Genomic DNA, 27,021 nt, shown 5'->3' on the forward strand with positions numbered 1-27,021 from the left:
CAGTGGCTTCCAATCCCTCTCCTTATCATGTAGTAGGGTTGGTGTTGGGGTCTGTTGTAGGGTGTGGGTGGCTGGTGAGTTTAGGGGTGTCTTTTGTCTCGTATTGTTTTTAGTGTATTTGGGTGGGATATTGGTTGTTTGTTTACTCAGTGTTGTTAGTGGCTGATCCTTTTCCCGAAGCTTGAGGGGATCGTTGAGTTGTAGGGTATAGGGTAGCACTGATTTTGGTATTGGCTGGTGGGATGTTTGTTGTTGGGTTGCCCAGGGGCTGATTGGTTGGGGTAAGTACGGTGGATTGTGAGGGGGTATCTTCTGTTCGATTGGATTTTGATGGGGTAGCTATATTTTATTTTTGAGGGGCGGGGCAGTTTTTAGTTGCAGGTTGAGGTCTGTTATTAACTTTGTGGTTTTGGAGCTTGTGTGGGGGTTGTCTTGAGGGGCAATTCGGGCTGTTTAGGGGGGAATGTAATTCAGAGAATAGTTTAATTAAAATGTCAGCTTTGGGAGTTGGTGATAAAGCTTTAGTTCCTTTTTCTCTGATTGTGGTAGGTTCTTAGGGTGGTTGTGTTAGGGGTTTATGAAATGAAGTGGGGTAATTGTGGGTTATGTCAGCTTTGTAGTTGGTTTAGAAGAAGGTTGATTAAGGGGCTAGTTGTTGTGGTAATGCAGGTTTAAATAATGGCTATTTATTTTATTGGGAATTTTTCTAGTGTGTAAGGTGAGTTGAGTAAGCTTAAAATATCACAAGTAAGCCAATGTCTTTTCCATGGTTTTACTGACACTGAAAAAGTAGTTCTGTACCAAAATGTACACAATTTAGTAATAATACAAAAAGTTAATTCTGCAAGAGAGAATGTCAGTTAAATCCACCAAAATGAACACTGAACCACCATTTATTGACAGAACAGTGTTACTTTAAATAAGATCACTGAATAAACATAGAAACAGAGTATTTCCAGCTTTCCTTAAATAAAAATAGTAGCTATTAGCAACAAACTGCAAGAAGATAAACATTCATGGTATTTAACATTTACATGCCATCATAACATATCTAGCATGTAGTATGGCTTCATGCTTGCACATTAGCTTTATGAGCTCATTACAATGGATATTAATGTGTTGAAGCACTACAAAGCAACCCATGATTTACATCAAATTTGCACATTAGAAGAGCACCTCTGCTAGTCACCCCTTTAGGAATGATGCTGCAGGAAACCCAGTCCAATCCACTGATTTATTCACAAAAACTCAAAAAAAACCCCAACAAAAAATCCCAAACAAACAAAAAAGTAAAAAAAAAAAAAAAATCAAGCATATCAATAATTTTCCTTCTGTAATTAACAAGACAGGGCAATGCATTTAGGAAGATTCCCAAAGATGAATCAAACCAGAATAAACCTGGGTTTTCTTTATTACAGTAAGAACACCTGAGACTGCTTCACTGGTCCAAGTACAGTATTTTATTAAAAAACTGCTTGTTACACTGACATGTCATTTCATTGAATTTCCTTAATTAGTAATTTTCATTGAAAAAAGGGTAAGATTTCTTCTTAAAATAAATACTCCCCCCTCAAAAATAAAGTTTAAAAGGGAACTGAAACATAATAAAAACAACATACTTTTTTAAAATTTTTTTTTTTGTTAAGAACAGTGTGATTTTTCTGGCTTCATTTTTCTTTAGCATAAACAGTGAATACACACCTATTCCTGGGGAATAAGTGACACTGTATAAAAAAAATCCCCAACATAAGGTACACAACATGTTTTTATATTCCTAAAAGACACTTCTTCTAAACTAAGTGTAAACATCTGTTTTTTGACTCGTTTGAATGCACTCCTATCAAAGTAAGCTTGAGAAACTGCATTTGCTTACGTGCCTGTCTTGTCTGACAGGTAACTGTTTTTGAGTTACCACTTTCATTTTTCTATCTGAACAAAGCAACAAAACTGTTGAAGACACTGTTTTTCCCTACTTCAGTACAAATTATATTTAACAGTCAGAACTTTACAGATCACAAGTTTTACATAAAGGAATAACCTAAACTGTGGAGTTAAAATATTGAACACTGCTTAGCTGAAGCAGCGGCAAATTAGGTACTATATATATAGACAGATTTCTAAAAAACTAGTATAATTCAGTTAAACTGATAGCCTAAGACCTGTTTTACATGTGAACAAAACTAAAACTGGGAGTTTACAGAAAGTGATTAGGCTTGCCATCACTTTAAAAAACATGCTTGTGTAACCAGAAAATAAAATGGCAAGGGCTCGTGCATTCAAGCCAAGTTTACACCAACTTATTTTGTTTTGTTGTTTTATACACCCAAAGTACATTATATCACTTTTCAGCTTAGTAATTACCAGGACCTTGGTAAGCAAAATAACCTCAACTTGTAAAAACCTAAGAGACTGACCCTTTAGAAAATGATGTGTAAGACTAAGAATTCCAAAGCCATGTTCAAGACATCTGACAGAATTTCGGTCATGAAGTCACCACTACTGAAGAAGGTCAAAGGTGTAAATAGTCTCACTAAGTCTGTTGATCTCTTAGTTTATCTTACACAGACATCATTGAGTTGAAGACAATCTTCATTCTAAACTTCACAGATTTTGGTTTTTTTTCCCCTGTACTCCTGGTCAGTTACTAGAAAAATTCTTCATTTCAAAGCCATTTTAAAGTACTCAAGCCGCCTTCTTAGTGCAGGTTCCTTTAAGATCCTGTAGATTTATTTTTGACCTAATAAAACAGTAAGATAAGCAATTAGATAGTTAGAAGGTTACACTGCTCTTATGTGTTGCAGTTATTCATGTAATCATCACTGAATTTCAAGTACTTATGAGAAGGGCAAAGCAGCACAAAATACAAGAATTTTTCCATTTTTTACCTGTTGTGGATCATGTGGCTTTTGACTAGATGCCCAGCTGCCAGAGCTGCCATTAGTGATAACTCCCCTGCCATCACTGTAGCACAGACAATTTTAGCAAGCTGACGGGCATTTTCACCAGGGTTATCTTGGCTGGCACCTTGAACCCCTAACATCTGGAGAGAAATACAGGCAATATTATGCTGTCAATCTATGCTAAATTCAGTATTAATTTCCAAATTATAACCTATCAACTAGCTAATGTTATATATAATGTTATATATATATATATATGTTAATTATATCCTATCAACTAGGCCCCCTAATGTTATAAATGTCTTAAGCTCTAGAAACTGCTATATGAAAACAATTCATTAGACAATTCTGAAATCTTCATGGAAAATACAGCAAGTTTCAAGGGGCCTCATTCCTGCAACATTACTTGGACACCACATGAAAGTTAAGTGTAGGGAACCAAGATTTTATGACCCTGGGAGAAACTTAAGGGAAACTTGGCAAGATGAAAGCGGACGTGGTGAGATGTGTCGTCCTGTGTGGGAAACTGCTGTAGTGCTACATTTTCATGGACAGAGAATGCTTAACTAAAAAGTAGATTTAGAGAAAAGTTACTAACAGGAATTTACTGTTGATGTAATGGGTTATATAAACTGTGAAAGAACTGTAATAAATTATTCCATTATACCGCATGGGGTCCATGCCCAAGTATGTCACGTGTGAGCTTTAATTTAAGAAGCTAAGTTGATCTGAGCTTTCTGAATTTTACCTGCAAACAGGCCTGCTGTGGGAGCAAGTTGGTGCCTCCACCAACAGTCCCTATTTCTATAGAAGGCATTGTGCAGCTGATGTACAGGTCTTCGTTAGTGGAACCAGTGCGCTCCATCAGAGTGATGCAGTTGGAGCTGCCCACGTTCTGTGCAGCATCCTTTGGATCAGGAAGGAGAAACAAAACAAAAATCGAGACGCTTGAGTAAGTGTTTGATTGAGAATTACTGAACTAAGGAAAATCTGAGTTGGTGGAGAACAAACCTACCTGACCACAGGCAATGTAGATGGCTGTCACAATGTTTGCTGCATGTGCATTGTAGCCACCTATGCTTCCAGCCATTGCAGACCCCACCAGATTTTTGTTTATATTGACTTCAACTAAAGCTTCTGTAGTGGTTTTCAAGACCTAGACAGAGCGATAAATACATTTTGACTACCCCATTCCTTAAGCAGGAGTTGAAATACTCCATTTATTGTTAATAGGCCCTCACCCGTTGTTTGCTTCTATTTGGAATTTGACTCAATCATTATCCTAACTTTTATTTTTGCTCCAAAGGAGACTTTCAAATACACGATGTTCCAGTAACAATGGAAAAGTCAGTGCAAAGGGTTTGGACTTGCACAGGCTTTTAAGAAAAGCTCATAGCTATCTACTCTATTTCAAATTCTCATTTATATTCAGAATAAAATGAACAAAATGAACTTGGTAGAAATATTCCATTAATTCACCATGACACAATAGCAACATTCCTGTCAAGTTGCTCCAGACTTTCAATTCTTCTCAATTTTGCTTTGTGTAAGAAAATGGAGCCAAACTCAAGAGTTCCAACAGAGAACACTGTGCTACATGGGCAAATAAACATTACGCACAGTAATATAAAATTAAGTGGCACATTTACACTATACTGACTGCACTCTGAAAACTGCAAGTAAGAGCTTTACAATGAATTTAATATAAAAATGACCGAAGACAGTCAAAAGAGATAGTGTTGTGAGCAAAATTTAAGATATTCCTGCATATCAGGAAAGGAAGTGGTAACACAGATGTGCACGAAGTCTGCAACACTGACCAAAAAAAAAATAACACTTACGTATTACAGTTCAATGTAAGTGTAATTTACCACAGTAAATGTAGCAATGTACAGGACTGGGGGGTCAAAGAAAAACTTCCCAAACTTACCTAATACTATCCAGGCCCATTACAAAAGTTTTGCAGTTTTGCAAAATGTACATATTCTTATGAACAAGAGAGCAGACACCTACCTCTCTAACAACCTTGGCTGGAATGACTGCTTCACAGACAACAGACTTCCCTCTTCCTTCTATCCAGTTTATAGCAGCAGGTTTTTTGTCTGTGCAATAGTTACCACTAATAGCTATAACCTGAAGGTCAGGAAATTCTTCATTCAGCCTTGCCAGTGCTTTTTCAGTACCCTGTTAGGAGTAAAACAGGTCTAGGTTTATCATTATGGTTGCAAAATAAGCTACCCAGGGGCAGAGGAACAGTAACATTGGATTAAGTCTAACGAGATAATCAGTTACAGTGGTAAAAAATAACATAATTTCACAAAGAAACTTGAAACCGGAGAGAAAAAAACCCCAAACAATTTCGACTTTTTTCTAACCACTTTGGGAATTACATGGGGAATAAATAACTGGTTCTTCTCAATATATATGGACTCCCTGGATATATTCTAGGTGCATGGGCATATGGTACCAAACTGAAGATACAACATGAACCCAGTGAAACACTACAGGCATGAAATGAATTAATTTTGGATAGTGGAAAGAGCTTCTCTACAGTAGGTAATCAGACGAGGAAATCTGCTACATTAGGACTTGTTTATGATCAGATCCACTTATGTAATGATTATGATTGCCTATTCCATATAAAATTTACATCTAAAACTATCAACTTCAAACACCTCAAGGCATTCCAGAAATCCATGGATCATGTTCTTCCTCATGTTTGCATAAAAACAAAACCAACCAAACTAAACTAGAGAACACTACTCTGCCACTATTCACCACACTCCTAATCCTGTACTTACAAGAAAGTGATAAACACAGTACCAGATTAATTACTGCTAGATAAAATCTTTTGCTCAAAGCAACAGAGCAACTAGCTTAATTTCTCTACATCAAAAATACTTCCTATTAAAAAATACTTCCTGTATCAAAAAATAATTTAAAAAAATTAGAACGCAGAGTTACTTTTTTGTTTTCATCCCTTTCTTGTCTACACTTGATGAATGCTTTTATTATTTAATACCACTGCTAACAGCATTATGTCGTATTTGTCTTTCAGATGTCAGTTAGTTACAGATTAGAAGGCTATCTTTATTTTTAAAAGAAATACACATGTATTAAAAATACTTAAGAGCATTGGTCCTTACTTTTGAAATCATATTCATTCCCATTGCATCCCCTGTTCCAGACTGAAAACGGATATAAAGGTTACGACCAGCCAAACTGATGAGAAGTTTCTGCAGGCGGGCAAACCTGCAAGAAAATTTAACTATTACCTACAATCCTCAAGTAAAAAGATTCATTTTAAGTGGCAAAATGACAGCAAATCATTGCAATACAGAATCACAGGATTACTGATGTTGGGAAAGACCTGTAAGATCATTGAGTCCAAGCTGCTACAGAGCACCACCTTGTTAACTCAACCCCCCAGCACCCAGTGCAACATCCAGTTGTTTCTTTAACACCTCCAGTGATGGTGTTTTCTCAGGTAAATACTATAAAAACATTCACTATAAAAGAGTTCACTGCCTTTTTATGTTTTTTTACCTCTGTACTTCCGAGGTGCTAACAAATTTAACTCATTTGTACTCCTTAAAACATCTGTCTACCTGTTATAAACTAGCAATAAGGCCTCCAGAAATTCTGATGTCCATTTTACTGCAAGGTAAAATGCTTGCTTATCTTCAACACTGTAAGCCTTACAAGTCACACAAAACCCAGGAAATACTGCATTTAAACAACAGTATGAGTTGGTTCTGGCCAACATACGGTGTCAGACCTGTCCTATCCTTGCCTGACACTTTCAAGAAACAGAACAGGTGAGGAAATCTCTCTCTGAATCTTCCTAAAGCAAGCAGGCAATCATAAGCCTTAGAAAAAACTCCAGGGCTTAAAACAGACTTATTTTTAGTATTGGTTTACATTTTTTAGCATTTCAGTTCTAGCACTAGTTTATCTTGTATTCTCTGGAACCTCACAGATTAGTTATTAATATTAGTAATATCATCTGAAAGGCTAAATACCAAACTTTGAAGGTTTTTTTACACAGTAGCTACTAAATATCAGAACAAGCTTATGCAAAGTTTTTTTAAATGATTAGACAAACTGATATTCTACTAAGTGTTACACAGTGTGAATGTATTTTTTGCTAAGATATAGTTGTTCACCATTATCACTGGATGATGTTTATTGATTGCAACTTTGGTAGGTAGGCAGAGTGACTTTTGTTCTCTTAGATACACACTGCACAGGATAGTCAAAACAAAGACATTATTTCCTGTATTGCAGAACTAAAAAAAAAAACAATTAGGAGTTTTCTACCATTCATAGGAGTCTTATGTTGGGAAATGAAGCTGGAATAGCCATTGCACTAACCTACTTGTGCTGTCAAAAGCTTCCTTCATTATTTTAAAGCCTTCAGGGCTCTCAAGCCAAACCTTCACCTCTGCAGCCTCGCAAGCAGTGGGCAGCCTGACAACAGGTCCTCGAGTCATCCCATCTGCCAGAATGCGGCTACTTGCTCCTCCACCAAGCTAAAAACCAAAGCAGAAGGGAAATACAGTAAGATTACTGAAACTTTGGATTTTAGGAAGCCAAAAACATGTGTTATATAACCCCAAGTACATTTTATAACATAGAAAGCTTTTCTAGTCAAACAATACTTACACATATTGCTCTACATCCTCTATTTGTGCTTGCTACAAGACATCCTTCTGTTGTTGCCATTGGCACCTGAAACTCTTTGTTATCCAAAAGCAGTGGTCCTGCTACACCTACTGGAATAGGCATATATCCAATCACGTTTTCACAGCAAGCTCCCATAACCTTAAAAAAACCATACAAAATGATCATTAAGGTTACACTGCTGTGGTACAGTACAGCATACCACATACTATGCCTGGCATATGTACCTGACTACAACAAGGTATCTTGGTAAAAAAAACATAAACCTACCCATAAAGCAACTGCCACCTCAAGAAGTTAACAGCTACAGCTGTCAACAGATAGTACTATCCAAGTGTAGGCAGATGTATTGAATCTTCTATAGTCTTAAATGTTATTTAAAAAAACCCTCATATTGTTTTATTAATTTTAAATAATCCTCAATTTTAACTTGATACAAAGTAGTATTATTCAGCTGAACTGCAGCTCAGTATTAGTAAAATTCTGCATTTCTGAGATAAAGCAGCTGCATACTTTAATAGGAAATATTTTTTGGATGACCTACAAAACTTGCCCACCTCCCTAAGTTTAGAAACATTAAGAGCAGTAAAAGGAAGTGCCTTATGTTTGCCTTTTATTTTTCCTTCTACATCAGTTTTGACCAAGCTCATTGTTAATTCACATACATCACTGCATATTTACTTCATAGAATCATGGACTGGTTTGAGTTGGAAGGGACCATAAAGACCATCCAGCTCTAACCCCTCCTGGGACACCTTCCACTACACCAGGTTACATAGAGCCCCACCCAACCTGGCCTTGAACAACTCCACAGATGGGGAGTACACAACTGCTCTGGGCAACATAGTCCAGTGTCCAGCACCCTCACAATAAAGAATTTCTTCCTAACATCTACACTTACTATATACCCTCCTTCAGCTTAAGGCCCCTTGTCCTGTCACTACATGCCCTTGTGAAAAGTCCCCCTCCAGCTCTGTTGTAGGTGGGCCCCCTTCATACTGGAAGGTATTATAAGGTCATGCCAAAGTCTTCTCTCTTCCAGGATGAACAACTCTAACTCTCTCAGCCTGTCCTTGCAGAAGAGGTGTTCCAGCCCCCTGATCAACTTAGTGGCTTTCCTCTGGACTTGTTTATGTGTTTGGAAAAATAGTTTTACAGTGAGTTTTGCTTGTCTACCTTTTACTTACCAAAGAATAATTATAATTCCTATAAGGAAGATATTGCAAAGACGAAGGTTCAGGGAGTTTCTTGGATAACATTTGTCTGCGAATGGACACACCTCGCTCCTGAGTTTCCATCAGAGTTTCCAGTTTGTATGCAGGAATATGCTTAGCATTAACTAAGCTGATAACCTCAGCATCAGTTAGAAATTTTGCTCCTTCCTAGAAATACAAAGGATGGGGAGAGAAAATATAGATTCTCTTGGTGAAAATCCTTTTTCATGTTTCCAAACAAAAAAAGGGTAACAACTTTCCTTCGGTATTATCTGAATACATCTACAGGAGTGAACTGCCAACATCAGGTTTTACAGTAGGCCAGGATGTGATCAAAAACTCTTGTGATCAGATACCCACTTACACGTGTACGTGATGAAGCTTCAATGAAGGACGATCCCTCCTCCTTCCTGTCTCAACTGCCTTAAGGTGGAATAACCCATTAAAGGGTTTTGTCTTAGTCATGACTCCCACCCACCCCCAAGTTATTAATGTAACAGAAAATTACACTAGTGGGAACACGCAAAAGCTGGAAAATGAACTCTTAAGAATTCTTAAATCAGCCATTGCAGTAGAGGTTAAATAAAACAGACAAAAAATATTTTTCCATACCTGTGCATTTCCAAGTATACGAACACATTCCTCAATAGAACGTGGCTCTTTAGGTAACTCAATTTCTTCCTCTTTTTCATTAACAAGTGAAGAAGTTTCCACAGGGCTGCAACTGCCAACTACAAATGTAGCCTTGGCTGATGACTCTAATACAGGTTTTATGACTTCAGCTGCACAAAGACAATTGAAAGGAACTCTGGTTTACAAAATACTTAAGTTTTGGTACTAAATACAACATGTTACAACAGATTTCACTATTTATTCCTAATATTCACGAATAGGTTCAGATTTCAAAATGGTAAGAATTACCTACCATTTCCATCTTTGGGAATGAGAGCTTCTTCTACTGTGCTAGATTTCTGATTGTTTTTCAGAAGTCCAGATTGCTTCCTGCAACAATTCTCAGGGATCTTTTTCTGGACCATCACTGGAGATGTTATGGGATTCTTCAGTGAGAGGGTAGATTCAGTCTCTGCTTGCTCAAAGAAAATGTATTTGACAGCAAGGAGAAGGGCTAATCCAAGAGTGATTACTTGCTCAATATCCATACTGGCCATTCTAAGACAGATCAGAAAGTAAATACACAGTATATACAAATCACTGGTTTTAACAGCATTCTGACATTCTTTGCTTTAGAAAGAGTAATTATTTCACCATAATTTACAGCTACAGAAATCCCAGTCAAAATATATATTTTCAACCAGGACATCTAAGTACACTAGGTTAGGCTAGAGAAATAATTCTCCGTATTATTAACAACATAAAAATTTTCAGATGTCATTAAAGAGTTCCCTAAATCTGGGTAAAAAGCAGTCTCAGTAAGAAAAAATACTGTAAACGATTCACTAACAGCTACATCAAATTGATGTAACACCTATCCCCCAATGATGGGATACAAAGTTTCATTTATCATCCTCTACCAATAATGACCACTATGATGCAAGATGAACTGCTAAGAGGGGAAAAAAAAATAACAGCTAAAACAGAGTTCTGTTTTCAGAAGTAACAGGAAATCAAACATGCCACTAACTTGAGCTGAGCTGAAGGAAAAGCCACAGTGGCATGGCTTTTGCACTTAGGTGCGAATAGTCAGAATCTCTGCATAAATAATTACCCTAGTGCAGTTAGAAAATTTATTTTCTAGTGTACTCTGGAAAGTATCAGGGCTAGTGGAAAAGAGAATGCTTTGATCCATACAGGACAGCCAGCTCAATCATATTCTTGACTGCTTCAAAGAGGTTGGACAAATGGCACGTTATTGAAGTATTTCTTCTGAAATGTCATCTCTAGTTCCAGGAAGTCCTACAGTGGTCAGATCTGTGAGTCTTTCAGGGTTATGCTCTAGGACAATGAGCTTGGCAGTATTAGAGGATACACCCCAAACATGGAAACACACTCTGTGAAGTCACCCACCGAGAAAGGTAGAACTGCCATAGGGAAACATTAGGTTCAATTCTCTTTGGTGTATTCTCATCCAATCCCACTGCATTTTCTCCAGTACTGTTTTGAGCAGCTGGTTCTGCTATCCAACGACTGTGTGCATGAACAAGAACCAAACCCAGCGACTGTATCAAAAACAAAAGCCAAGTATTAATTTTTCAACTGTAACTTGGTATCTAGCCCTCTAAGAGTAAATATTGACCTTCCTTCATTTGGGTTTTTTTGGTGCCTTTTTTCCCCCCATGCCTCAAAAGTCTGAAGGTAATGGCTGATTTTCCACACCTCTCATTAACACCCTTTTTGGCCTACTGTTGTACAGTACCTTTGGATGTGTCCCACCCACACTCTTCCCCTTGCTCAAGAAATAAGCAGAGGAATCCGAGGATACTGCAGGGGTAAGAGGGAGGGAATTGTACACATAAAAAGCCCCACATGTTTGGAACAGAAATGTCATAGGAAGGAAAATGATAGGTGTAGATACAGGAGAAGTAATTAAAAACTACCACCATAAATCAAACTAATGGGATGCAGAATACAAGTCTATAGGAGACAAAAGCTTGATTCATTGTACCGGAACACCTCACTGATTCCATAACCACAGGTGCAAAATTGCTACAAACCATAATCATTTTGACCCTCTGTGTTACAGGATTTGGTTTATTCTCTTCTTCTTCCAGAACACGAGCAAAATGGCTGAGCTGCCATATAGGGCGCCCTTCACGACTCTCTCTTGAAAGCTACAAAATATAACATAAGTTAAAAATGCGTCATATATAGTACGTATTACAAGAACCAACAAATAAGCTTCAGGATTGCACTTTTATTTGATCATTGAGAAATTACTGACAAAAGAGTCAGACTATAGTCTACCATCCAAACGATGTTAGACTTTCAATAGTGAAAAACCCTGGACAAAAATTTACAATTAATTATTGTAATTAAGTAATTTGTTTACTCTTGCTTCAGATCAGAACTCCTACTATTGAGTGTGACGCATTTACAGTGACATTTACAAGTTACTGTCTTCAGTTCACCAGTGAAGGAAGACAAACATGCTGTCATGTAACTCTGTGATGAAATGTACAGCCTATAAGAAGCACAGCGGCTGAATACTAAGCTTGATGTTGTCTTGAAGTTGGTCTTACCTCCAATACCAAGGACACACAGGCTGGAAAGAAGGTCATGAAGACAAAGTAGTTGGCAAGAACAGACATACAGCCAAAGCAGCACATAATTTCAAGTTGCCGCACACCTAAATAAAAAGACATTTTTTACGTTTGATTATGCAATGGGCTATATTGAAGACATGCCGCAGAACTAAGAAAGAAATCACTAAACTGACACTGCAGATTACAAAAGGAATTGTCTAGATTAATAAAAAACAAGCACATTAAGCCCTAGTCATTGTGCACTGGCTTATTCTAAGCACAATATATGCTTTTGTATTGACAGAAAACTCTATTTTATGGTGTCATTCTAAATGAATACAAATAAATTTCACCAAGATTTTAAAGCTTCACACTAAAAGCTTGAAACTCCTTACTTACCTAAGCAAAGAACAAGTAGCTAACATTATGTATTTAAGTCTTTCTGAAAGATGGCCAATTAAGTGTTCAGGCAATACGAAACAGGATATACACTGCCTACTCTTTCACAAGTCTGGTATCCAGAAAAAGACAGCCATGCTGCACATGCACTACAGAACTGCCTTAGTAAAGATGAAAGTGCTAACAGCACAAAATCAACTATATGCAACATCAAAATGGGGTTTTTTCCCTAAGATGTAAACAAGAGAACTAGTAACACACAATACCCTGAAAGATCCAAAATTTGCAGAGCAAGTGTTTTGGAAGATATCTTTAAGGTATGTGAGACAGGTGGGAAAAAACCCAAACAAAGCCACATTAAAAACAACAAATAAATATACAAGCAAAACCCCACTTTAGTCTTAACTTCCATTTATTTTACAAAGAATTTAGTTATTTTCATGTGAAAGTCCTTTGCTAATTACATTTAACTATTCTTTTTTTAAGAGAAAACCAACTGCTACTGCACACAGACCTGATGAAGATCACAGTGTTTGTGTGCTGCCTAGAATGCCAACCATATCCTGGGTTGCATCAAAAGCAGCACAGCCAGAAGGTTGAGGGAAGGGATTTTGTCCCTCTACTCCAGTCTCCTAAAACCCCACCTGGAGTGCTGCATCCAGCTCTGCTGCCCCCACCATGACAAGAACATGGACCTGCTCGGACAAGTCCAGAAAAGAGCCACTAAGTTGATCCAAAGGCTGGATAACACCTCTCCTGAGGACAGGCTGAGAGAACTGAGGTTGGTTGTTCAGCCTGGAGAAAAGAAGGCTCCAGGGAGACCTTACAGCACCTCCAGTAGGTACTGTGGCCTACAAGAGAACTAGAGAGGGACTTTTCACAAGGGCATGTAGTGACAGGACATAGAATAGGTGGGAAAAAAACCCCAGTCAAATAGTAAAGATTTGTTATTTTTAACTGAACTAGAATAACCTTCCTCACCTGGAGTAATCTCCAGACTCATTTTTTGCAAGAATATGAAATATTCTATGCATGTATGAAAAATGCAGCTCCTTTTTAAGAATGCCCAAGACTCAATTTTAGCAGGGAAGATATTAATTTTTATGAAAGCAGCTGCAGAGAGGTCTATTCCTGCTGCACCATGGTCACAGAAGACCATTATCTGTATTTTAAACTTTGGTTCAACATGTACATATTATTCATACTTCCAAGAAACTAGTAAAATAGGCTAATTAGGAAGGTAAATAAAGACATTAGGTCACTCCACTCTCATGGGTAACATCAATGATGTAAAACTCTTAATATCTCAATGTCTCTCAAATAGTCTTTTTTAACTGAAAATATTTGACCTTTTAGACTATATGGCTCACCTGACATCGTACCAACACCAATTACAAGACACTCCACAAGTGCATCCAGTGTAAATGTAGGGCCTAAAATTGCCATCCCCCGTGAAATATTTTCTCTTACTTCATCCTAGAAAGAAAAATTTCTGTCCATTAAAATGAAGACAAATAGCAAATTAAGTTTATAACATAATATGATCAGTAAACTGAGTAAAACATATATTGAAAATGAACTTTAATGAGAAAGCACACCATGTATTCTATTTCTTCTAAGTTAACATACTTCGACAGTTTTTATTCACAGGTTATTTAATTTTGATTAATTTGTCTACCTTTGCCCATCAGTGTTATCGGGGCTTAGAATACTGATGAGGCAGAGACTCTGCACTAAATTCAGAACAAGAAGTCTACTTTTTAAGACATAAACCAGACTTCACTTGTGTTTCACGGCATTTCAAGATTTCTTGCAACCGCATATCTGTACCCTAACTACTATTACTTTATTATTATTTAACTCTCTAGACTTTGCTGATAGAAAAGAGCACACAAAAACCATAAAATTTTGCCTGGGGGGAAAGGGATTTCCTCCAGCAGGCAGGCATGGCAAACTCTGGAGTTTGCTGCTTTTTTTCTGGTATGTTGTTTCTGGGGTGAGAAGAGGAGAAAACTGTAGGAAAAACATACCTGTGAAATATTTTCTTGAAAATCAGTAAAACAATTCTGTACTTTCAATTATCATCAAACAATATACAACACACTATAACAATATTGCATATATAGAAAATGCGCAGCATAATATACACTACATTAAAATGGACAATATTTTGTCACAATTAGTATGCTCAAAGACCATGTAGAGTATTCTGTAAGTATAAATTAATTGAACTAAATATACTTTTACTTCAGAACTTAAGACTATCAGGAAAAAAAACATTACTAGGTATAACAAACAAAGTATCGTGTCAATCTCTCCTACTGTGCTGGGTTAAATGCACTAGGGCATGAATGTTCCTGTCTGCACATATGCTCCATTTGTTCTGCTAATATTTGGTCTAGAAATATGCTTTTTCCAGTAGCAGCACTGTAAAATTAGATGTCTCTTTATCTACTATTCCTGAGCCCTAGAAATTAACTTTTTTTCTATCTGTAACTGTTCCAGGGAAGACTTTGGCCTAGGAATTCTAGCCTTCTTAGAAGAGCTGTAAGCACTGCTGGTTTAAGTTCTGATTTTATAGTCATATTCATACTTTACAATTAACTTAGTGCACATGACTGTGCACACTAATTTAAACAGCGTTACTACTCACTTAAAACATTGATCTGACTGGAAGACAAGAGAACACAGAATCTGGACAAAATCTGATTTTTGACATTTATATATCACCAAGACAGTATCTGCCTGTATGTCTCTCCACCTGGATTATTCATACATAATTATAAAATGGTTCGGCTTGGAAGGGGTCCTGAAGATCATCTAGTTCTAACCCCCAGCCATGGGATAATGTTCAGTTATGATCATTAAATTCAAAATCTCCATCACAAAACAAAAAATGCAACAACAAAGTAAAACATCAACCAACAAACGAAACCCTCAAGAAGAAGCCCCCTGACCTGTGAGTTGGAACTGAGTGCAAATTTAGCTAATGCACTTGCTCTTGACAAATCAATCAGGAGCAGGAAGAATGGTAAAGCTTCACTGAAAAGAAAAAAAGAGGTATATGTTAAACTTCAAGGTTTATTCTACAGGCAAAAAGAAGCAAAAAATCAAGAATAATAATTCATTACTTACTTTAAACCCGTCAGTTCTTTATCCAAGAAGTGAATTACCACTGTACTAAAAACAAAACTTGAGAAGATTGTGAAGAGGCCAGCGATACCTTTAAAAAACAAGAGAACAGAGAATTTTTTGTGTGTATATATTTATACTGGGAGGAGGGGAAAAAAAAGGGAAAAGAAAAACCACACCTTTAGATCAATAATGACAAATGCATGAGAATTCTTGTCTCTCAAAGTGTATTAACAGCAGTCAAGATACAAACTGAAGTACATACTATTTTTATAGATATTTAAAACTAAAACTTTTACGGCATTCAAAGTAAGACTCAGAGATAAATCTTTTCAATTTATTTTAAGCAAAATTAAAACTGGCTTAAACAGCTCTATAACTTTAAGTGTTTCACACAATAAACAGTTATTTTAAGAACTAAATTTCCAGCGTTTACATAATCCTACCACCTTTCATTAAAAAAACCCACATCTTCTGTGTAACAAATAATTGAAATAATGCTGTTTTGAACATAAGGATTAAAGTGTTAATATTTGTTAACAATTTATGTAAAAAACTCCCATAAATAATTAAAATGCATATAGAAAATATAAAAATCAGACACGGTACCTAAAATGTATTTTGATCCAAGCTGCCTTAGGTTCTGGAACTGGAAATATATATAAAGGATTGCTATACAGCGTGTGATTGTCAGGATGATGATGTCACTGCTCAGAACATCCTGTTTGAAATACAAAGCAATTTAGTTAGCTTTTACACTAAGGAGTAACTTGCTAAGTTTCAGTAATAAAAGAATCCCTTGGGAAGCTGCACTAAAAATGAAGTATCACTGATAGTCTTGTCTTAAAAAAATTAAAATATGAAAATCCTTGTTCACTAGACACTGTGCAGCTGAATGTTAGATTTAATGAAACCCATCCGTAGTGCATCACTGTTTGCATACCGCTTTAATGTCCACTATGAAAAAATAAGGCAATAAGGAAGCTTCTACATAGGTACTTTACTCCTAATACATTACACCGTGATCTTATTCTACAGAAAACCCTAGATCTACTGATTAACACCAAGTACAACAAAATTAATTTAAATACTTACTTCTTCGAGTTTGGGGCATTCATAATTCCAGCCACAGATCTTATCATTCCCAGTGAACATCTTCATGGACATCATACAGATGGTGAGAGTCACTGTTCCCACAATGACTTCCCATGGATGAGAGGCTACGAAAAGGCCATGCATTCGGAATAGTCTGGACAACATTTTCAAGACTGTTCTTCTATACTTAGCAACCCTGCAACAAAGGCATATTCTGTATGTTAGAAAGTCTGAGATTCGGTGAAAAGACAGAGCTTTACATATTCCTGCAAGTCATCTTCCAAGAAAAAAAAAGCAAAACTGCTTAAGTAACAGATGAGTGAGGAAAGTAATCTTCACCTTTCAACCTTCCATGTAAAACTAATCTACTTCTAAGATTCCAAAATATAATACAATCTGCTCCTGCCTTCTCAACCTTTTTTTTTAAATACACATCTCCCCTGTTTCTTCAAGGTCTTGCTGGAAAGTCCCCAGTACTCCCACATTTCTCAGTATCGCACAATTCTCATACAGCTTTCACTTAACTTCTTGTTTTTACTATATAAGCACTCACCAAATTCTGTTGCTTCTTTATATTCATTCTTCCTATCAAAAATACTGCTGAACCATAGAAATTACCAACTAATCATTACTGGTAATGCTCAGCATCAGGAATTGCAACATTATCTCTCTGGTTGCATCTTCTCTACTTTCTGTTTAATATTATTCTGTGACACAAATTAATTACATTAAAAAAAATGTTCCTTCTTCACCTCAAGCATGCAAGTCCTCACATATAGTATTCTGTGACAGTTATCTTCTACCCATAACTAATTCCCAGGTTACCGATGCATTTCATCATCCCTTTGCTTCCAGCAAATGACAAACATTTGCCAGAAATTCTCACAACTGTCTTTCACGGAACTAAGAACATGGGCATTCTTCACATCCTTCAGACCCTCTCCTGGTCTATTTGCTGTGTGTTGTAGCTTTATGTAACTTTATGAAAGAAACAAAATGCGATAAAATTCTCTCTTAAATGCATTAATAACTGGACTTTCCTTTTCTCATTACACAAAAACAACACCTTGCAAAACTGTATTATAAAGTTCAAAAAATGCTTAATAGTAGCCTGGTTAATAGAGACAATCTATAATTCAGTATTTACATGTACCAACTTAGCATGTAAAAATTTCCATAGAGGATTGAGGGCTGTACACACTGCCATTTGAAAGTGGATTTAAAAAAATCTCTTTGCGTTGCTTTAAAAGTAACAATCCATCCATTGGGCTTCTAGTATTATTTCTTTTGCTTGGACATCAAAAATGAAGCTGCCATTCAATGATGAAAATAACAGGTAGGGCAAAACTATCTGGTTAAGTGTTCCTGAAGATAGCAGAACCATCTTGGTTTCCTACCAGTGCCAATCTCAATCACATGAACAACAACAGCACTGATCTATTTCTCTTTATCCTTCCACAGTGAAGGTGTGACAGATGTTTGTGCTTCATGGAACCAAATGGAGAAAATGACTGAGAGGATTGCCTTCTTTATGAACAAATTATTTCATTTCCTGAGAGAAAGCTTTTAAGAATAAAACTAAAAACCAAAAGCAAATACCTCTTTTATAACGTAGTTATCCCTTCTTTTTCCCTCTGTAATATAATCTACACTCTGGTTTGTACATTTATGTTCCCACCAAGCTGTAGCTGAATGGTATTATAATTTTTCCTCAGCAGAAGGTATTTTTAAACTAGAAAAACATTACCAGAGAAATACCTCAGTGCTGAATATTTCAAAATAACAAATAAGAAAAGCAAAACAACGTTCTTTGCAAATATAAATACTTTTGAATATCTGTTTCAGGAAAATCAGAACTAGTAGTTACTACACGACTTTTACAGAGTCCTACTAGTCCTGAAACTAGTAGTACAGCTAATACAATTAATTCTGCAAGTTGGAATGATTATCTGGCCATCAAAAGATAAATAAATTAGTAGGGCTAGAAGGATTTCAAAATCTTTTTTCAGAAATTATTAGTCACATTTCTACACAAAAATAGTAAATCAGAGGAAAAAAGTGCATAAATTAATTTATGAAAATAATTATCCATAATATCTTAGATTTTTATTGAATGGCTGCTATGAAATACAGGATGCCTCATGGCTTGGGGTTAACTGAGTGATAATAACTCCTAACCTAAAAGGATTTTTTGAAGTTTTCATGTTTGTTTATCCTGTCTGAAGTGCACAGCAGTTTTTGCTATGCAGTTGACTTTTCTAGAAAATATTCATCGCACACACTGATTCTGCATTGGAGTGCTGTAAAAAAAAAGTCAATGCATAACAAGAACTCATTATTTCTGTTTGAAATATTTATACAGTTACACTGACTCACAGCTTGAAATTAGCAAAACATAACGTTAAATATAAAGCCAAAATTTAAAACTGAAATAATTCTGCTAGGTTTCAAAATGGTGGTTCAAAAAGGGTGCTTTATAAATTCTGCTTGCCTGTTTTCGACCTGGGAATCAAAACAGAATACAAAATACAAACAAAACCCAGCTGCAACTCCTCCAAACCGGGATGTAAAAAGCAAACTAGATCGGTTGTATGTAATGCTTCAGAGCAATTACATAGCCCGTAACTGTGCGACTAGTTTGTTAAACACCCAAGGTTTGTCACCCAGCTCTAAGCTCAGAGCAGCCCCCTGCAACACCATCAGTGAGGTCAGCACAAATTTCCCATCTCTTGCGGGCTGACTCAGCAGCAGCTACAGGAGCCCAGCGGCAAGAGCAGCCGAGCGAGCAGCTGTGCGGCGCTCACCTGAACGGCACACACAGCGCAGGCCCTGCCGCACCGCCGCAGACCTTTCGGCTCTCACGGCGCCCAAGGCAGCCCCTCCAGGCCCGGAGCTGCAGCAACCAGGCAAGAGCCGGCGGATCAGCCCCGCAGCCCGCGGGCGCCAAGGTGGTCCCGGGACGCCCCGCACACCGCCGAGGGCGGCGGCGAGGCGGCGCGGCCGCCGCTCCCGACGGCCGGAGATGGCGACGGTGCCCTCCCTGTCCCAAGCCGCCGCCACCTGCCCGCTCTCGTCCCGCAGCCGCAGCCCGCCCGTGTGGCGGCCCCGCGCTCACGGCCCCGCCGGCCCGACTCACCGCCGCGCCGCGCCGCCCGCTCCGCGATGCCCGCCTCCCGCTGGCCGCTCTCCCGCCGCAGTGCCCGCTCGCCGCGTCCCGCCCGATGCCCCCTCCCGCCGCGCCGCCCCGCCCCGCCCCGCCCCGCCGCGCAAGGACACGCCGGCGCCGCCATCGCCCGATCGCGCGGCCAATGGCGAGCGCGCGCCACGCCCCGCCCTCCGCGCGTCACCCTCCGCGTCGCCGCGGCAACGGCCCGGCCAGCGGCGCGCGGCCCCACGCGCCATCAGGAGCAGCGAACACGCCATCGCGCCATGGGCCGCCCGCCAATGGGCCGCCGCGCTGCCCGCTCCGCGCCTTCTCATTGGGTGGCCGCGGCGGCTCATTTGCATGGCCCGTGGGGCGGGGGCGGCGCTGCCCGGCCCGCCCCTCACCGACCGCACAGCGGGAGCGGCCCGGCCCCCCCCGCGGCCCTGGAACCGCAGGGGCACCGCGCTGGGACCGGGCACGAACAGGCCGTGCAGAAATGCCCAGCTCCTGCTTGTGGGAAGCAGCGGTGACCCTTTTTTCGGGGAAAAAAGAAAAAACAAAAAATGCAGTGTATTTGTATTTGTGTCTTTCGGCCAGAGAGAAAGTGCAGTTTTTTGATTCATGAAGTGTTGGGAGGTTTTCAGAGACTCACCTGGATGCATTCTTATGTAACCTGCCTTGGCAGGGGGGGTTGGACTAAATGGTCTCCAGAGGTCCCTCCCAGACCCAATAATTTTGTGATTCTCTTTGGACACCAAGTCGGGTGTGACACGCTATGGTCGCTGCAAGACAACATTCCAGGCTGGCACTGCCGTTATGTTTCTGGGGCTGAGCTTGCGGGCTAACACGTTCAAATAAAAAGGGTTTTGTAGCGGATGATCCACGCTCCAGCATTCCCGAAGCTGCTTCTTATGTGTGGCACCTCATTTGGAAATATTTCTAGTAGCAACGCATGGTGCTGTCCTGTGAAGCATTAGTGTGTTCCTCAAAAAAGGAAGCACTTATGAAAATGTTTCCTAAGAACTCCACCCAGAGTAGTTATCAGTGACGAAATCATTCACGCAAGCTCAAGATGCCCTCTTTGGTCTCATCTTCAGTGCAATACTTATATATCTTAGTAATACTACTGTGTACCCATCTTTCCTGACACCACTTTTCTTAACACGTTTTCTCCAGTATCTCACCTTCATTAGCTGAAAACTGTAAAGTGTTACCAGTGAGATTTCTGGACTCACTTGATAATATGCACAGCAATTGCTATAATTGCATACAGATATGACTAAGCCAAGGCACAATAACAATTTGTACGCAGATTCAAAAATTATGTGCAAACGATATCTAATTTAAGACGATCCTTAGTATCTTAGCTCTGTTTTCCACATTTTCCATGAACACATTTTGGCGAGTACTAAAAATGCTAATTTTATCATGAAGTTCACTGGCAGCAGGAGTCACTGCGGTGATTTGGGGTTTGAAGTCTGTGCAACACCACACGTGCTGACATCAAATTCTCACATCTGTAGCGCTTTGTGGTGGACTGCTTGCAGCCCAGCCCTGGCAGAGGCCATGGGAGCAGCACTGCTCCACTGCCAAGCAGATGGCAGGTAAAGCGGAGGCAGAGCAGCTCTGCTTGAGGAAAATGTTGTGATTCAGGGACGATCACTGAAGAGTGCTACTGCAAATACTGTGAAAGTATTGTCAACTAATAATTTGGTTATCTCAAACACGTTCCCACTCATGAGCACATGAATTGTTCATTGTGCTCAGGACAGCAGGTGAAGTTAGCTACTTAACCATGTCCGGGGAAGTGCTGCTGATTTAGGGACTCCAAACAGGACCTTGTTTAGAAAAGAGACATTGTTTATTCTGTGCAGGGTGGAATTTTCTCAAAATTTTACACTATATACATATTTTAGAAAACAAAGAAGTCACAGTTCATTGGTTACAAGTTACTTCATTTGCTTATTAATTAATAGTCTAGCATATCTTGGTTAAATGATTCTCTTGCTTCTCATGCTCAGTCTTTCTCTTCTTTCAAGTTGGCGAGTTTCTTGAGTCATTGGTCTGTGAGTGAGTGGTTGCAATCTTTGACAGCTGACTGCCAGACTCAAGAGGCCATGAACTGGCACAGATCCCTTCCTTTACAAAGGGCACGGAGACCTGTGGTGCCAGCCAGGTGACCAGAAACACACCAGGTGACAAGAGACTCAGCAGGAGCCAACAACTCAACAGGAACATTTAGTCAGGAACTGTAGCAATAGGACAAGGAGTAATGAGTATAAACTAAAAGAGAAGAAATTTAGGTTAGATATTGGGAAGAATTAGACAATGCGACAGGTTGCCCAGGGAGGTTGTGGATGCCCTAGCACTGGCAATGTGCTAGATAAGGCCTTGAGCAACCTGGGCTAAGGGTCCTTGCCACTGGGGGTTGGGACTAGATGATCTTTAAGGACCCCTTATCATTCTATGATTCTAAGACCCCAGACTATACAATAAAAGCCCAGCTGGTCCTTCATTCAGGGGCCTTCCTTTGAGGCTCTGAGGCCTCTCACTGATAAGGCCAGACCCTGTTTTACAACCCCCTTCTAGCTCAATGTAACTCTCTGGGCGAATAAGCGTTTCTGATTCGAGATGTCAGCATCAGGAGTGCACAAACGCGCAGAAGTGAGCCTTTTTGCCGGCACACAGCACGGTGTATGTTTGAACTCTGCGGCTCCAGGAACGCTGTGCGCCCGGGGCCGCCCGAGGGGCAGCGAGGCGCCGCCACAAGATGGCGGCCCCCGGCGAGTGTGGACAGCCGCTTGAGGAGGTGCCTGGGCAGAGCCGACAGCTCACCATGGTGCGGCGGGGCCGCGGCGGGGACACCGACTCGGACAGCGATGAGACCGTCGTGGAGGGCTCTGTGACGGAGAGTGATGTGGAGGAAGAGGAGTTCTGTAAGAGGAGGTGGTAACACAGCTCTGAGCGGCACCTGCCCGGGCGAGGGCGGCGGCAGGTTTGGCGCGCTCACGGAACAGGAAGGGGCCCGCGACTGAGGGGCCGATCCGGGGATGAAAGTTTTGCTCTCTTTTCTTATTTTTATCCTCCCCCCCTCTCCCCCCCTCCCCCGCCCCTTTTCTGTTCAGAGCCGTTTTGTATGCCCTTAGACTCAGAGGTTATATTAGCTCCGCTGATGGCCCCGTTTATTTTCACGCACCTTGTGTGCCTTGGAGCTTGTGCCTCTGGACCTTCCTGTGGACATTTTAGTCCACAGAAGTGAAATGCCCCAGAAACCAAATCGGAGGAAATAAACACTGGTAAATGCAGTTGATGCCGATACTTTTTCCCTGCAACTTTGACTTGATATCATTTTCATTACATTTGTATCATTTACGACGTGGCAAAGGATTGAAAAAACCTGCAGGTGCACCTCTTTGTGCTGGCTTTGTGGCCCGGCATTTCTTGGAAATACATAAAGCAGCGATGTGCTTCAATACCCATGATTTTCTATGCAGAAAATCAGGTATATCCCTAAAATTTGGGGTCCTTTGCTGTTCGTGTTAGCACTTGTCCAGTGGTGTCCCAACGACAGAGGCTGGGAAGGGCACCTCTCTTAAACTGAGGATTTAAGAGAACTTAAACTCTCACCTGCCCTTTGAGTTTATAGGACTGTAATGCTTAATGACCTTTTATTTTATTTATTTTCCAAAGGTTGGCCTTTCCTAATTTGGACATAGCTTTAACCATAAGTATTTCTAAAGGTAGGATAGACGCTTTTTTCAGTCTGTGTTTATTTCTTTTAACTGTTGCTTTAGATGTTGCTGGAGTCTATGTTATTTATACTTCAGAGCTGCATGAAATTCATTCTTAGGAAGTGTATGTGCTCTTTTATTATATCTGTAATTTTAGCTCATATTTTAGAAGATTCTTCAGCACTTTTTTTAATATTTGAAAATTAGATTTGCTCTTGATTTCTCTATTCTTTCTGTATACTATAACTGAAGATCCCTGTCTTGGGAAGTATATGAACTATATATAGGGGTATCCTTTTTATTTACATGTATGTATTTGTATGTATGTGTTTGAGCAGAATAAAATAAATGGAATCTATGCACGTAATAGTTACATGTAACTATAATTGCTTATAGTATTTTTTAAAACTCTTTGATATTGTTAATATATCCATTCTCTTTAGCATACGAAGTTTGCGTAGGTATGTTTAAGTGCATTATTTTAAGTGTATCATTAAATTACTTTCAGCATAAACGATTGCACACTCATTTAAAGTCTTAAAATCTTCCACAATAACTCCCATAAAGTATGTTGCATGAGCAAACATGTCTTAGTTACATAATAGTTTCACTGGTACCTCCTTTGTATTTTTATATAATATGCTTGACTTGCATCCTGTAGGTTTTATTTCAGCAATATTTCAGACTGAGTATTCTTTAAGTGACACATGGTGTTCTTCCAGATTTTTATATTGTTTGTCTTTTTACCAGTTTGAAGATCTGAGTGGACTGTCATTTTTTATCAACCTACTCTGAGTTAATATAAATCTTACCTACAGCCCATTGGAATCTGAATAAACTTTTCCAATGGCTGTGTTTTCCTGATGCTGAGCAATTTATAGCTGTTTAATAGTATTGACTGAGGAAAGAAACATCATCCCATTTTGAACTTACTTGTGATTATCCACTGGAATTAAGACCTGGCAACATTCAACATACAGGGTTTAAGGCATGTTTGTTTGGCTTATTCTTCAGTTTGTGGAGTAGGCATTTGTCTGAGGGTTGAGTGAAGGGGTTTTGTCCCTGCAACTGTAATAGATTATGATATTTTTAGCATTCTGCCTGCCTCATGTTGTATTCAGTGTCGTGGTTTTGCCCTGGCTCAATTTAGTTTTATACCCCCCATACAATTACTATTAGTTGAGAGAAGGTTTATGCAGACAAAAAGAGACTGAATTGAAAAAAGGTATGGGTATTTATTATTATTATTAAACTAAAACTAAAGAATTATATCTACAATAATTTTACTTAAGTAAAAGGTATTAGGTATTTACAGAAGATACTTCTCCCCCCACCTCCCTTATATCAGTCCAAGGAGGAGAAGCAGTCCTTTTCTGTTCTCAGAATTCCAGCTCTCTCTCTCCAGTAACTCTGCAGCACTTTCGTCGCAGTTGGAATTTCTTTATCTCTCTCTCATTCTGTGTTGGCCTCCAGGGCTGGGCCTACCCCCCTCCTTGGCTAAAACCGAAGGCTGGGGGTTACTCAGGTCCTGAAGGGTCTCCTTCCATAGGCTTGCAAGGGGACACTTGCTTACTATGGATCTTCTTCCACAGGGTTACAGGGGATAATGGTTTAAGAGTTCACCCCTGTTTCCCTATGGAGGTCCCTCCCCATGGGAGAACAGTCCTTGATTGACTTCTCGGCATAGGTCTAGTCTGGATCCCTTACTCGGATCCCAATATCCCACCTGAGCCATTTTCTGCTCCAGCGTAGGTTCTCTCATTCCCCTCAGGGTCATAAATCTTCAACATCCCTACCTGAGCCGTTTTCTGCTCCAGCGTAGCTTCTCTCAGGATCACAAATCTCCAGCACCAGCAGCATGGATCCCACACATGGATCCCAACATCCCTACCTGAACCGTTTTGTGTTCCAGCGTAGGTTCTAATACCCGTCAGGGTCATAAATCTTCAACAGGATTCTGCCTCATCTGAGCCGCTTTTACTCCAGCATAAGGCTTTCTCTCTGTTAAAGTCACAAATCTCTGGTGTATCCACAAGCTCCTCTGTGAGCCGCACAGGGGGGTCTCTTCACCCCAACAAACTTTCACAAGTGGCAGGGTTTTATTTTTCAGTCTTTACCCTGCTGAAGGGAGAGAGCGAAAGGGAGAAGAACAGCAGCTCTCCCCCCTTCGAACTTTTCTTCTCTCTCCTGCGACTGCAGCTTTGACCTTGAAAGTCTTGTTATCTCATGGCTGGAATTCTTCTGCAGCGGTTTCTCGTCTAAGCAGTTCATCTTTTAAACTTTTTTTTTCTTCACTCTCTCACAAGAGAGAAGGGAGGCTTCAGTACTACACCTGCCCCCCCCGGCCCAAGCCAGGGAGGAGGGGGCCTTGGCCCTCCTCGGGCCCGCTACCCTTCTACATGGCTGCTGCTCCTAATTTCAACTGCGCCACCAACCTTCTCTTCCGTTTTCTTAAAGATGTAATTAGCAAAGGCGTCACTGAACTTTTTGATTGTTTTTTTGTCCGGAAATCACCTGGACAAAACCATCCTCAGCCCCAGGGATGGGCTGATGGGCAAAACCACGACATTCAGTAAGTTGGAATTAGAATTTAATTATGCATGGGTTTGTACATACTTGTATATTAGCAATTTGGGGATGAGATACATAACACGAATATTAATTTGATTGATGTCAGTATCAACATCTTAGTTTTTGAACTTAATGGTCCAACCTTAAGGGCTTTTTTTTCCAGAGAGAAGGTCTTTCTTTGTGTAGTCATTAAAGAAACGACTCCATGTAAGAGTACAAGTGTATTTTTAGTCAAATGGATCAGGCGGCTTACCAAAGTTGCAGTTGTTAGTTTAAAAATAAGAGGAAAGAGTTAATCTCCAATACAAACTCAAGGAGGGTCCCAGAACACGAAGTGAAATAAATTTCTCCCCCTGACTGGTTTTATGAATTTCTGTACCATTCATTGTAGTTTCAAAATCTAGTGAGATAGATTATTTGGCCACTTAAATCCCTTGCTTTGGTGCATGTACCTCAATTACTGACTTATATAAAAGTGTGTGCAATTACAGAAAGTTATTTAGAAATTAAAGTAATCAAAACTTTAATTACTGAGGATTTTTTTTTTCTAGGAGATCATTCTCCAGAAATCTGTTTTATACAGAAATTTGATGACCACACATACTGTCAGAAAGAAGACGAGATAAATACAGTAAGTACACCAATGATAATGTCTCCTGTAAACATATCTAAGGATTATTGCTAAAACCACTGGGCCTCCCGTTGATTACATGCAAAAGGGTCTGGTGGCTTACAGCTGAAGTGAATTTCATCTTGTCACACGTGTAGCATGTTGTCTCCAGGAATGTGTATTCCCTGGTATTTCATGAAGTATCTCATATTTGAAATTTCCTCTCAAATCTGAGGAAAAGCCCAGGACAAAGACAAAAAAGTCATGGAGCAGAGACTTTTTATATGTTCCCTTTAGGAGTTGAAAGATAACCATCTGGATTGACTGTGCCAGAACACACC

The 27,021-nt window shown here is 39.6% G+C and overlaps 2 protein-coding genes across 11 annotated transcripts in view; one reads left to right on the plus strand and one right to left on the minus strand.

Moving 5' to 3' along the window:
* Window positions 1-758: 758 nt before the first annotated feature.
* Window positions 759-19,837, minus strand: HMGCR (3-hydroxy-3-methylglutaryl-CoA reductase). The gene is made up of 20 exons (XM_050328916.1): window positions 19,760-19,837; window positions 16,624-16,819; window positions 16,138-16,249; window positions 15,532-15,619; window positions 15,354-15,438; window positions 13,767-13,872; window positions 11,995-12,101; window positions 11,470-11,586; window positions 10,823-10,974; window positions 9,723-9,967; window positions 9,410-9,579; window positions 8,771-8,965; window positions 7,566-7,724; window positions 7,275-7,432; window positions 6,047-6,152; window positions 4,914-5,084; window positions 3,916-4,056; window positions 3,649-3,807; window positions 2,886-3,040; window positions 759-2,737 (listed from the first exon to the last, which is right to left on the minus strand). The coding sequence occupies exons 2-20, from the start codon at window positions 16,786-16,788 to the stop codon at window positions 2,683-2,685; spliced, it is 2,646 nt and encodes an 881-aa protein (XP_050184873.1). The 5' UTR covers window positions 16,789-16,819; window positions 19,760-19,837; the 3' UTR covers window positions 759-2,682.
* A 2,686-nt stretch (window positions 19,838-22,523) lies between these two features.
* ANKRD31 (ankyrin repeat domain 31) overlaps window positions 22,524-27,021 on the plus strand; it is a 60,206-nt gene continuing 55,708 nt past the window's right edge. For 8 of the 10 annotated variants that reach the window (XR_007630484.1, XR_007630485.1, XM_050328778.1 and 5 more), the window contains exons 1-3: window positions 22,539-22,714; window positions 23,459-23,508; window positions 26,622-26,701. Coding sequence is in view for 8 of the 10 variants with exons in the window: in XM_050328778.1 (XP_050184735.1) it covers window positions 22,539-22,714; window positions 23,459-23,508; window positions 26,622-26,701 (306 nt within the window). In the remaining 2 variants the exon portion in view is untranslated. Of the gene's footprint in view, window positions 22,764-23,458; window positions 23,509-26,621; window positions 26,702-27,021 lie in introns of all 10 variants that reach the window. The other 2 variants (XM_050328782.1, XM_050328777.1) reach the window with 2 other exon arrangements.

Source organism: Myiozetetes cayanensis, unplaced genomic scaffold (genome assembly GCF_022539395.1).
Source record: "Myiozetetes cayanensis isolate MyiCay16 unplaced genomic scaffold, myiCay2020 scf4, whole genome shotgun sequence".
NCBI lineage: Eukaryota > Metazoa > Chordata > Aves > Passeriformes > Tyrannidae > Myiozetetes > Myiozetetes cayanensis.